The sequence below is a fragment of the Salmo trutta genome, chromosome 14, assembly GCF_901001165.1.
Source record: "Salmo trutta chromosome 14, fSalTru1.1, whole genome shotgun sequence".
Classification (NCBI taxonomy): domain Eukaryota; kingdom Metazoa; phylum Chordata; class Actinopteri; order Salmoniformes; family Salmonidae; genus Salmo; species Salmo trutta.
In genome coordinates, this window is record NC_042970.1 from 59,034,281 (window position 1) to 59,046,070 (window position 11,790).

Genomic DNA, 11,790 nt, shown 5'->3' on the forward strand with positions numbered 1-11,790 from the left:
AAGCACAACCCCCACCTGTGGACGTCGGACCCTCATACCACCCTCATGGAGTCTGTTTCTGACCGTTTGAGCAGACACATTTGTGGCCTGCTGGAGGTCATTTTGCAGTGCTCATCCTGCTCCTCCTTGCACAAAGGCGGAGGTAGCGGTCCTGCTGCTGGGTTGTTGCCCTCCTACGGCCTCCTCCACGTCTCCTGATGTACTGGCCTGTCTCCTGGTAGCGCCTCCATGCTCTGGACACTACGCTGACAGACACAGCAAACCATCTTGCCACAGCTCGCATTGATGTGCCATCCTGGATGAGCTGCACTACCTGAGCCACTTGTGTGGGTTGTAGACTCCGTCTCATGCTACCACTAGAGTGAAAGCACCGCCAGCATTCAAAAGTGACCAAAACATCAGCCAGGAAGCATAGGAACTGAGAAGTGGTCTGTGGTCACCACCTGCTGAACCACTCCTTTATTGGTGGTGTCTTGCTTATTGCCTATAATTTCCACCTGTTGTCTATTCCATTTGCACAACAGCATGTGAAATTTATTGTCAATCAGTGTTGCTTCCTAAGTGGACAGTTTGATTTCAAAGAAGTGTGATTGACTTGGAGTTACATTGTGTTGTTTAAGTGTTCCCTTTATTTTTTTGAGCAGTGTATATCACATGTTGAATGTAGCCACTGAATGCTGTTTAATTAGGTAGGGTAGGCTAAACATCACAATTGCTTGTAATGAAATTATACCTTACCTGTTTGAAGTATATTTTTATATTTCATCTTCAGTTGATGCCAAGTACGTTTTCTGCCTGTTGGGTTGCACCTGCATAAATATTAAACACACACACACACTATATAAAATGTTGAATAAGTGGAACACTCTAGATAAAACTTTTTTTTTTTTCAATTAATACTCACGCATTGACTCGGTCAGCATTGCTTTTTTTCTTAAATATATATTCATAATCTGCATACGCATTCATTAATATTGATAACACCATTAGGGAGAAGTAGGAGGTTCGAGCCATTTTTTTCTCCTGTTGCGATGATGAATCATGTTATCTGCGTTCAATTGATGAGGGCTTTTTATCTCCTCATGCACGTGCTTTACTCAGGGTTAATTTAACTCAGTTGATTGAACTAATCGTTATCAGCTGTTCTGAAACCGAAAACTCAGAGTTTGACAGCTCAGAGTTCAGGTTTAAACTCAGAGTTTGTTAAACCTGCTTTCTGAAACAGGGCCCAGGTGCGACAAAACCAGGGCCTGTAGGACCTACCCTGTTGATAGTGTTGTTAAGAAGGCAGAGCAGTGCTTTATTATGGACAGACTTCTCCCCATCTTAGCTACTGTTGTATCAATATGTTTTGACGAAGACAGTATACAATCCATGGTTACTCCACGCAGTTTAGTCACCTCAACTTGCTCAATTTCCAAATACAATGTTTTTAGTTTTGGAAATATTTAGGACTAACTTATTCCTTGCGACCCATTCCCGAACCAACTGCAGCTTTTTAAGTGTTGCAGTAATTTCAGTCGCTGTAGTGGCTGACGTGTATAGTCATCCGCGTAATATAGACACACTGGCCTTACTCACAGCCAGTGTGGATCACATTTAGCCACTTATGCAACTTATATTGAAGACTTAACACATTTTGTATGATATTTTGCATGACTTAATTCGTGTTTTATGTCCAGAATATTTGCAAATTATTATTAATTGCATAAATGTTTAGAAAGTCTATTACATCGATTTGTTCGACTATCTCCAGATTCGGTACTCCACTCTACAGCCTAAACTCGTCGACCTCGACATAACTGAGATGTCCTGTGCTAACGTTATCGAAGTCCTAGTTTAGCAATTCCCTTTGTCTCCCCAACTACATGCAATACTAGATAGCTAGCTATGTCTACAACCTCTAAAGTTGTACTGGGCGTTTCTGTGATACTTACGGTGAGCACCGTTGCAGGAGTGCATCTCAAGCAAAACTGGGACCAAGAGGTAACCAATTCACGTTTACTAGCTAGCCTACGGACCAGCTCAATTATTGTACACTCCAATTCCTAGATAACGTTAGCTAGCTAACTAGCAAGAAGTCATAGTAGGGTACAATGTGGCCCATTCAAAAGTCCGGTGCAACTTAGCTAGCTACATTGAGAAAGTTGTAAGCAGAAACATTACCTTTAGCCAATGTTAGCTAACTAGCGTTAGCATCTTCATACTTTTCTGCTAGCAGACAGCTAACGGTAGATGGCTACATGCAATACTAGATAGCTAGCTATGTCTACAACCTCTAAAGTTGTACTGGGCGTTTCTGTGATCCTTACGGTGAGCACCGTTACAGGAGTGCATCTCAAGCAAAACTGGGACCATGAGGTAAACAACACCTCTAGCCATAATTTTAGACAGCTTTTACAGTGGTCTTTTTGTTTGTTCTTCATCAGAGACTTCATGCGGGAGTACTTAGAGACATTGAACGTTTGGAGAGGAAGAGAGAGAACCTGCGAGTGCTCGAGCAACAAAGAAGTCTGACCAAGGAGCTCAAGGCAGAGCGCGACAGGAGAGAATCAGGGCAGCAGGGCTCAGACCAACCCCAGGCATAACAGCTTCTTTGACAGCCTTCACAATTGTTATATAGCCACGTGTAGTGTAGTATGGCTAATGTACGTGTTGAAATATTGATAAAGCAATGTAGTACACCATAGTTTGTTTTCGAACTGGGCTGGGCTGTTTTTATGCAAATTGCCTTTTACAATAGACATCTTTGTAGATTCTCTGGCCAATGATTAATCAATTACGGGTTTGGAGGAAACGTAAACTAGCTGACACTGCAGAAGCCATTGCCACCCTTCTGGATAGCTATTGATTGTCACTGGTTTTGAAAAACATAGGGCAATGCGTGGCATGCAGTTCGTTCCCTCAAGGTAGGCTATACATAGTGTTTAGTTAGGTAGTAGGCAACGCTATGATTTCTCTCATAGATTAAGGAATCCCTGAATCATACTGCTTTTATTAGAAAATGTCCTTACCCAATTGTTGCTGGTAAAACTAAAGCTCTTCACTCTCTACCCAGGAGTAGACTGTCTGACTCCACCTGGTTATGATGGAAAGTGGTGGTGAGCAGAGGGGCCAAGTGGAAGATGAGGCAATGTGCACCTCTGCCTCAGAGGGGCTAGAGGAGGGTGAGGTGGAGGGCGAGACGCTGCTCATCGTGGAGTCGGAAGACCAGGCCTCGGTGGACCTCTCGCACGACCAGAGCGGTGACTCGCTCAACAGCGATCTTGGGGAGGATGCCGAGGGTGGCTGGAACGAGGACATGGCCTTCTACTGCGACAAGTGCCACAAATGGATCCCCATCGGTGAGAGGAGGGCCAGGCAGCCCCTGGGGGAGAGGGCGACCTCTCCCTGCGACGGGGCATCGTTCTTTCTCAATATCACTTAACAATTGCAAATTTGTCACTACAATTTGGACAGAGTATATTTTACGCTGTTATTTCTTCTGTAATTTCAGTGGGGTTGGCCTTTTCTGTCCATCCATAGATATTATAAAGGGCTGCTGTTCAATATTTGGATGTCATGTCGTGTCCTGTTGCACCGTACATGCTTTTCAAATAAAGAATGACAATGAAATGAACAGAATGCCTTGTCTCTTAGCAGTCTTTTCATTCTCATCCCCACCATTCAGCACAGCTGCACGGAGAGCAACCCAGCTACCTGAAAGGAGACAACTTCTTCAAGTTCACCTGCTATGACTGTACAGAAGATGTCAAGGAGACCTTTGAGAGGATGAGACTCACCTGGCAACAGGTACATGTGCCACAATGAAGCACTTTGGCAGTTTACAATAAAGAACTGATTTGCAGTGCAGCTTACGTAAGATAATAAGAACATGAACAGGGTCAAAAGATACAAACGTATGGGGCAAGATCCTTATCTAAAGTATGAACAAGTATAAAATTGCAGAGTACTATATAGTATATTGCTGTAGACTTATTCATTGATTATATTTGTTCTGGGCAACAGCCCTCTGAAATGAGTACTGAACGAATGTCATATTATTTTCCTGCTTTTCACTGCAGTTCAGTGTGTTTTCTGTTTTATTTCAGGTTGTTATGTTGGCCATGTACAACCTTTCGTTGGAGGGCACGGGGCGTCAAGGCTATTTTAGATGGAAGGAGGACATCTGTGCCTTTATTGGGAGACACTGGACCTTCCTACTGGGCACCAGGTAGAAAGAAAACAACCTTAATTTGGTTGTCAGTTGGTAAGGTTTTGATAACAGTTTGCATACAACCCTAAAAATGTAAACAGAAAACCTGATAATTCTTCAGTCAATTATCAGAATATCAAGAGCGGAAATATTGGAACTTGACCCAACCTTTGTAGAAAGAAGAGCTATGTTTGAGTTATTCTTTACAAGTCTAGTATTTTGTAAATGGATAGTTTTTGATGCTTCACCTGCAGAAAGAAGACTTCCACGTGGTGGAGCACGGTGGCGGGCTGTTTGTCGGTGGGGAGTCCCACGTTCTTCCGCTCAGGGGCCCAGGAGTTTGGCGAGCCAGGCTGGTGGAAGCTGGTGCAGAACCGTCCACCCACCCTGCGCCCAGATGGGGACAAGTCCTCGGTGGCCTCCCTAAAGTCTAAAGGTGAACTGCGGAACACTCATAAATAACATACGTTTTCACATTTTAAGACACAACCAAAGGATTATTTTACGTGTTAAATAGACTTATTTAGGAAAAGTCAAGGGGGGACATGACTTTAAAAATGACAGGGATATTACAAATGTTAAATTATTGTTAGAGGTAGTTAACCCTAAGCAGTTTGCAGAATTATGCAAAGTCTGTTGTGTGAATCAATTACATGTTTTTGAGGGATAACCAGCTACTGTTGAAGTGGAGTCCAAATAAATTCACCCCTCCAGGCGACTGTACATGCATGTGTTTTTGATTGAGCATTTAGAGCCCTTTTTGTTTAACCATTTTTGCTTAGCTGGCGTTTGTTACTTTCTCAGCCGCCTCCAAGCCAACCCTGGAGCCCATCATCACGGTGGAAGGCTTACGGAAGCGCGTGGGCCGTAATCCGGTGGAGAGTGCCATGCAGCTGAAAGAAAAGCGCTCACGCACCCACGAGGCCAAGGACATCCGGCGGGCGCAGAAGGAGGCGGCGGGGTACATGGATCGCAGCACCTCCTCCACGCCTGTCAAGTTCAGCAGCCGTGGCGGTGGGAGGCGACCCGACTTTGTCCTGGAGAAAGGTGAGGTGGTGGACTTCTCATCAATGAGCTCCTCGGACCGAACGCCACTCACCAGCCCCTCGCCGTCGCCCTCTCCGGACTTCTCTGCACCCGGCACCCCCGCCTCCCACTCAGCCACGCCCAGCCTGCTGTCGGAGGCTGACCTCATCCCTGACGTCATGCCACCAATGGCGCTCTTTCACGGTAAGAAGTCGGGGTCCCCTTGATATTGCAATTTTTAGTCTAGATAGACTTACCACTAAAACAGTTACTGCTTTAGTGGTAAGCAGTCCAAATTTGGCCCACGGGCAAGATGAGAAATGGTGTCAGATAGCATTTAATACCACAATGTAAGATTCGTGGGTGGGCCAACCAACAAAAAAACGTCAACAATGGAGCAATATTCCAAGGTGCATTCCATGCCAATATCAATTTATTTCTAGGATATACAGTATCTGTCTGTAGTGCTATAGGAATGAATTACTTTCTGTGAGAACAACATTTCATAAATCATATTCCTCAAAAACTAAGTGGTATTTAATTAGTTGAAATGATCAGTGAATGGCTGGAAATCTCACAGAATGTATTGTTAATATTTCCCATTTCTGATTTGAAACTCCAGATGACGAGGAGCTGGACGACGAAGGCTTCATCGATCCCGGCATTGAGTACATCCCCTCACCCAGCATGTCCCTGGGCACTGGCACCCTTGTCGTTCGCAAGAAGCTGCGACCAGGGGCACACATCAAGCAGGAAGCAGAGAGTGATGAAGAGGAGGGCAGTGGCCGGGACGATGAAGACAACGAGAGAAGGGGGCACGGCAAAGGCCAATCCAACGTGGCCAGGGGGGCATGGGGTGGTGGGGAGAGGAGGAGGGGAGTCCTAACAGAGAAGGGGGAGGGTTTGCCTCCCTCAGAGCCCCGGTTTGCCCCCCTCAGCCTTTATGAAGAGCGTGTGCTGCTGCGGTGCCTGGAGGTCTGTCCGCAGGCGCTGGCAGTGACTGCGCAGGCCAAGCGGCTGCACAGGAAGCTACTGGTGAGGCATGCTAAACGTCAGAGAGGGCTCCCCCTGTTGGACATCGATCAGGCGGTCAGCGCCACCCTCAGTCTGGTGGGAGGGGTGTACGGGGCCCAGGAGGGGGGACAGGGCCGCTACGGGGGCTCCGGCATGGGGAAGTACTGCACCACCAGCCAGGACCTCCGAATCCTCGATCGCTTCCAGGTACACCTTCACTACCACGAGCACAGATGGCAAATTCGTTCACAGATCACACACACATGTATGCACGCTCTGTACTCTTGGTCGCTTTCGATAAAAAGTCTGCTTTGTGGCATTTATTATTACAATTAAATTCCGATTTGTTATGAGCGGTCACGAACTAGAAGAACGAGAGGAATGGTTGGAATATTTCCAAACACATTACATCACATGCGTGATACATCTTTTGCTCCGATCACACGTCTATGGAATGCATTTGATCCCTTTTAGACAACGGTGTCCAGCAGAAGAGGGTACCACCAGCCCACAGTGTCCTTCTGGCACCGGATCATGGGCTTGGACGCCAGCGTAGACCAGGGCATCAAGAGCCCGTACACCTCCCGCACTCTCAAACCCTTCATAAGGTATGCCACACGCCCTTACCTCCTTCATGAGGCACGCCACATGCAGCCTTATACCCCTAATATGGTAAAAGACAGTTGTGACAACCTGACCTATGACATTAACCTGTAATTAAACCCTGATACTCAAGGTGAGGTATAACAATCACAGCATGGAAAGAATCAATATTATTGTGGCTCTATTCATGCCGTTATTCTCTGTTACGTGCAGTATGTAGCCCTCCTGAACGTGCCCCTGAATGTGCCCAATATCTTTATTACATTCAGATTGAAATGCATTGTGAAGAATAGTCATTCCTCTCTGACACACAAATAAAAAGATCATGTCGCCTCTATTCATGGCATTTGTTTTCTATCCAATCTCCTGGGTCATATTCACTAGACACCACATCGAGGAAAAAAAATGGACTGAAACGGAGAGTGACAATTTGAACTTCTCCAATAAGAAACTTGTTTTTGTTGCGAAATTTTTTCCATTGCAAAACGTTTTGCTACGGTGTGCACTAATGAATCCATCACCAGGAGGGACTACGAGAACAAGCCTATGAAGCTGAAGCTGTTGACGGAGATCCGTGCCTACCCACACAGGAAGGACCCCCTCTGGGACCCAGATCCAGAGGCCCCCATCGACTACTGTTACGTCCGGCCCAACCACATCCCCTCCGTTAACTCCATGTGCCACGACATCTTCTGGCCAGGTAGGTGACTGAACAGGGCCTTAACATAATGTTTTATTTGACTTTATCATTTTTACATTTCAGACTAGGGCTGGTCGGTATACCGTATTTTACTAGATACAGGTATTTATGCACATACCGGTTTGGGTTTTTACTTTACCTTGTATAACGGTATTTGAATGTTTGGTTTGTTAAATGTGATACGCGGTGTGTAACGTCCATTTTTATAGTTTACTCTGCTACTTGAGTCATCCCTCTCCTCTCTCTCTCTCTCTCTCTCTCTCTCTCCATGCTGCTTTCCACACAGACATAGTCCCAACCCCTGTCATTCAAGGAACATTTGTTATTGCTTGACCACGAGACACTTTCGTTCAGTCTGCATGGTCAATGCAGCACATGCAACATGTTGATGACAACGATGTTTTCACTTTGATCTTACTATAAATCCACAAGTGTTCTATAATTACAATATTAGTTTCTGTTTCTACAATCTGCAAACAGCTAGTTTGTATTTTCTTAGCAAGTTAAGCTAAATCGTGTTAGCAACTAATGCTAATCGCTAGCTAACTATTTAATAAAAGTACTGAGTCAGAGCAAACGTAGCTAGCTAATACAGCATGATACCAGTACTGGTGGAGGCTTAAATCAGCATGTTGTTTGTGCAACAGTATCTTTAAATCAAAGAGGAATAGGCAACGCATGAATATGTTGGCTATATGAATAAAGATTTAATGTAGCCAAAGATTATAGGGTCCCCTAGAAAACACTGAACATCACTTTGTTTTTTTCCTACCATATCACAAAAACTCGTAAATTTTCACTCGTTGTCATGTCAAACAACACTGTATTCAAAGTGCCCACTATTATTTATATTGTAACTATAGAATTATAATAAACATCATATTTGCATGATTCCAAAAGTTCACCCAAGTGTTTTGCTCTAAATCGCAATTGCAACATTTGGTTTAAAATAAGGCCTAGTATTTTTGCCCATATCGCGGCAGTGTGGAAAGGATCTCAAATGAGGGTAGGAAATGCAGAAATGGATGGAAATACAGGAAATTATTTTAGGGTGAAGTTGAATTGAACAGTATAAAACAATCCGAATGGAGATAGACCCATTGAAATAATTTAGAATATATGTGTTGCCACGTACTACTCATGAAGCAAATTTAGAACTTTTATTAATCAAAAACATAAAATACCGTCCAAAATTTGAGAAATACCTTGATGTGATATTTTGGCCATGTCTCCCCGCCCTATTTCAGACTGGGAAATTTAAAAAATTAAGTCTGTCAGATGTTTCCAGACCTCAAGTTGGCTAGTGTTAAGTTATGTCCATGTTCCAGGCCATTGGTTGTGTAGATCCAGCTATATGCCTCAATGCCAAATGAATGGAAAAGATGAGCACCATCTAATTTCCATAGTTTAGTCAGTGCTTATCTTTTCCATTAATTTGGGGCTGAGGCATATTGCTGGATCTTCACAACCCATGTTGTGGGACATGGAGTCATCTTGACATTAGACTACTTATAAAACATCTAACAAACATTGATTTAAAGTGTTGAAAGTATAATATTCCTTTAAATATGTTCGCGTGAATGCAGATGGAAACATTGTCCTTGTAAAATAAATCACATGGAAGCATACAACATTGTGCATATTTATTTTACTTTAAAATATTTCCCTCAAAGTTTTAGCTTGACGGCTGATTTTCTCTCTGGCTCTCTTATCAGGCGTGGATCTCTCCGAGTGTCTCCAGTACCCAGACTTCAGCGTCGTGGTCCTTTATAAGAAGGTGGTGATCGGCTTTGGGTTCATGGTGCCGGACGTGAAGTACAACGAGGCCTACATCTCCTTCCTGCTGGTGCATCCCGAGTGGAGGAGGGCTGGAATCGCTACGTTCATGATCTACCATCTCATTCAGGTATGGTAACACAATCATAATAACTAAAAACAACAATACTACAGTTGCAAGCAGGAATTAAAGGGTCACTATACTATTGTCTACATAAAAAGTGGTGAAGCACAGCTTTTATAGAGACTCTAAGCCACATTGTGTAGAGCCATATTGCCATCATATACATGCCATTGTAATATACACTGAGTGAACAAATCATTAGGAACACCTGCTCTTTCCATGAGACTGACCAGGTGAATGCTATGATCCCTTAAGGACGTCACCTGTTAAATCCACTTCAATCAGTGTAGATGAAGGGAAGGAGGTCAAAGGAGGATTTTTAAGCCTTGAGACATGGATTGTGTGTGTGTGCCATTGAGGGTGAATGGGCAAGATTTAAGTGCCTTTGAACGGGGTACAGTCGTAGGTGCCAGGCGCACCAGTTTGAGTGTGTCAAGAACTGCAACGCTGCTGGGTTTTTCATGCTCAACAGTTTCCCATGTGTATCAAGGATGGTCCACCACCTTAAGGACATTCAGCCAACTTGACACAACATTGAAGCATTGGAGTCAACATGGGCCAGCATCCCTGTGGAACACTTTTGACACATCAAAGAGTCCATGCCCCAACGAATTGAGGCTGTTCTGAGGCCAAAAGGGGTTGCAACTCAATATTAGGAAGGTGTTTTGTACACTCGGTGTAAAGTTGCTGTACTGGCGCTTAGCTTTTTAGACCAGAACTAACTTGACCCTACGGCTACATTAGATTTAGTCAAGTTAGCTCAAGACTGCTAGAAATAACTATAAATAAATAACCGTAAAATGAACTTAAATTGTTTGGATCGATCTACAACAGCACAGGTTAAGTGGTTGAAAAAAGGGAAGATGTCTTTTCAGGCAAGGTTCTCTTTTCCCCCACAGACCTGCATGGGAAAAGATGTCACTCTACACGTCTCGGCCAGTAACCCCGCCATGCTCCTATACCAGAAGTTCGGCTTTAAGACTGAGGAGTACATCTTGGACTTTTATGACAAATACTACCCGCTGGACAGCAAGGAGTGCCGACACGCCTTCTTCCTGCGGCTACGGCGGTGAGACAGGAAACAGGACAGGCCAGTATTCAAGCCATAGAAATATAATTACTAGAATGGACAATCCCAAGTAAATGAACGTTCCATTGGTGAACTGGTAGCCATATTGAGTGTACTAGTCAAATTGTCGTTGTCTGTTGTAGGGTTTGTATTTCTATACAGGCAACCAGTCAGAAAGAGTAAAAAATACATCTGGAAGTGCCTGTGTTATTCAGTGTAGCCATTGTATGTTACACTGTTTCTTTGGTCATTATATTTGTGAGAACCTATGGTGAGGTGTATTTTTGTTGATCCACAGAAGAGACTGAAGGACGATATTGTATTGTAATTTTGTACACTCGCATTTCTGAATAATTCTGCAGCCCAAGTGGCAATTATATAAAGAAAAAAATCACTCACATTCCGAATTCTGTCTTCATTTGCTTGCTGGAACATACTGTACAGTGAGATCCAAAAGTATTTGGACATTGACAAATGTTTTGGTTCTGTATTCCAGCACTTTGGATTTGAAATGATACAATGACTGAGGTTAAAGTGTAGACTGTCAGCTTTAATTTGAGGATATTGTCATCCATATCGGGTGAACTGTTTAGAAATTACAGTACTTTTACTCCGTAATACTAACATAATTGACAGAGTGAATAGGATGCCGGTACAGAATAAAAAAGTATACAGCAAAAAATGTGGCAAAGCAATACATTTTTTGTCCTGAATACAAAGTATTATGTTTGGGGCAAAAACAACACATGACTGAGTACCACTCTCCATATTATATATATATATCATTACGGACTGGGGATTTTCAAGATAAATATAAAATGGAATGAAGCTAAGCACAGGTAAAATCCCAGCGGAAAACTTGTTTCACTCTGCTTTCCACCAGACACTTGGAGATGAATTTACCTTTCAGCAGGACAATAACCTAAAACACAAGGCCAAATCTACACTGGAGTTGCTTACCAAGACAGTGAATGTTCCTGAATGGCAGAGTTACAGTTTTGACTTAAATATGCTTAAATCTATGGCAAGCCTTAAAATGGTTGTCTAGCAACAACCAATTTAACAGAGCTTGAAGACTTGTATAAAGAATAATGGGAAAATATTGTGCAAATCTCTTAGACTTACTGAGAAAGACACTCGCTGCTAAAAGTGATTATAACATGTATTGACTCGGGTGTGAATACTTATGTAAATGAGATACTTCTGTGTATATTTTTCAATAAATTTGCAACAATTTCTAAAAACATGTTTTCACTTTGTAATTATGAGGTATTGTTTATAAA

General features: G+C 43.3%; 2 protein-coding genes across 3 annotated transcripts; both read left to right on the forward strand.

Moving 5' to 3' along the window:
• The first annotated feature begins 1,781 nt into the window (after window positions 1–1,781).
• pet117 (PET117 cytochrome c oxidase chaperone) lies at window positions 1,782–3,184 on the forward strand. Its single transcript, XM_029776548.1, has 3 exons — window positions 1,782–1,986; window positions 2,430–2,582; window positions 3,059–3,184. The coding sequence occupies exons 1-3, from the start codon at window positions 1,891–1,893 to the stop codon at window positions 3,062–3,064; spliced, it is 255 nt and encodes an 84-aa protein (XP_029632408.1). The 5' UTR covers window positions 1,782–1,890; the 3' UTR covers window positions 3,065–3,184.
• kat14 (lysine acetyltransferase 14) lies at window positions 2,341–10,907 on the forward strand. 2 transcript variants are annotated; one of them, XM_029776547.1, is made up of 11 exons: window positions 2,341–2,361; window positions 3,059–3,344; window positions 3,671–3,792; window positions 4,092–4,213; window positions 4,450–4,631; window positions 5,000–5,425; window positions 5,844–6,442; window positions 6,710–6,843; window positions 7,363–7,538; window positions 9,254–9,444; window positions 10,338–10,907. In XM_029776547.1, the coding sequence occupies exons 2-11, from the start codon at window positions 3,086–3,088 to the stop codon at window positions 10,509–10,511; spliced, it is 2,385 nt and encodes a 794-aa protein (XP_029632407.1). In that variant the 5' UTR covers window positions 2,341–2,361; window positions 3,059–3,085; the 3' UTR covers window positions 10,512–10,907. The 2 variants fall into 2 exon arrangements, with proteins under 2 accessions (XP_029632407.1, XP_029632406.1); XM_029776546.1 differs by lacking the exon at window positions 2,341–2,361 and adding an exon at window positions 2,599–2,909.
• Window positions 10,908–11,790: the final 883 nt, after the last annotated feature.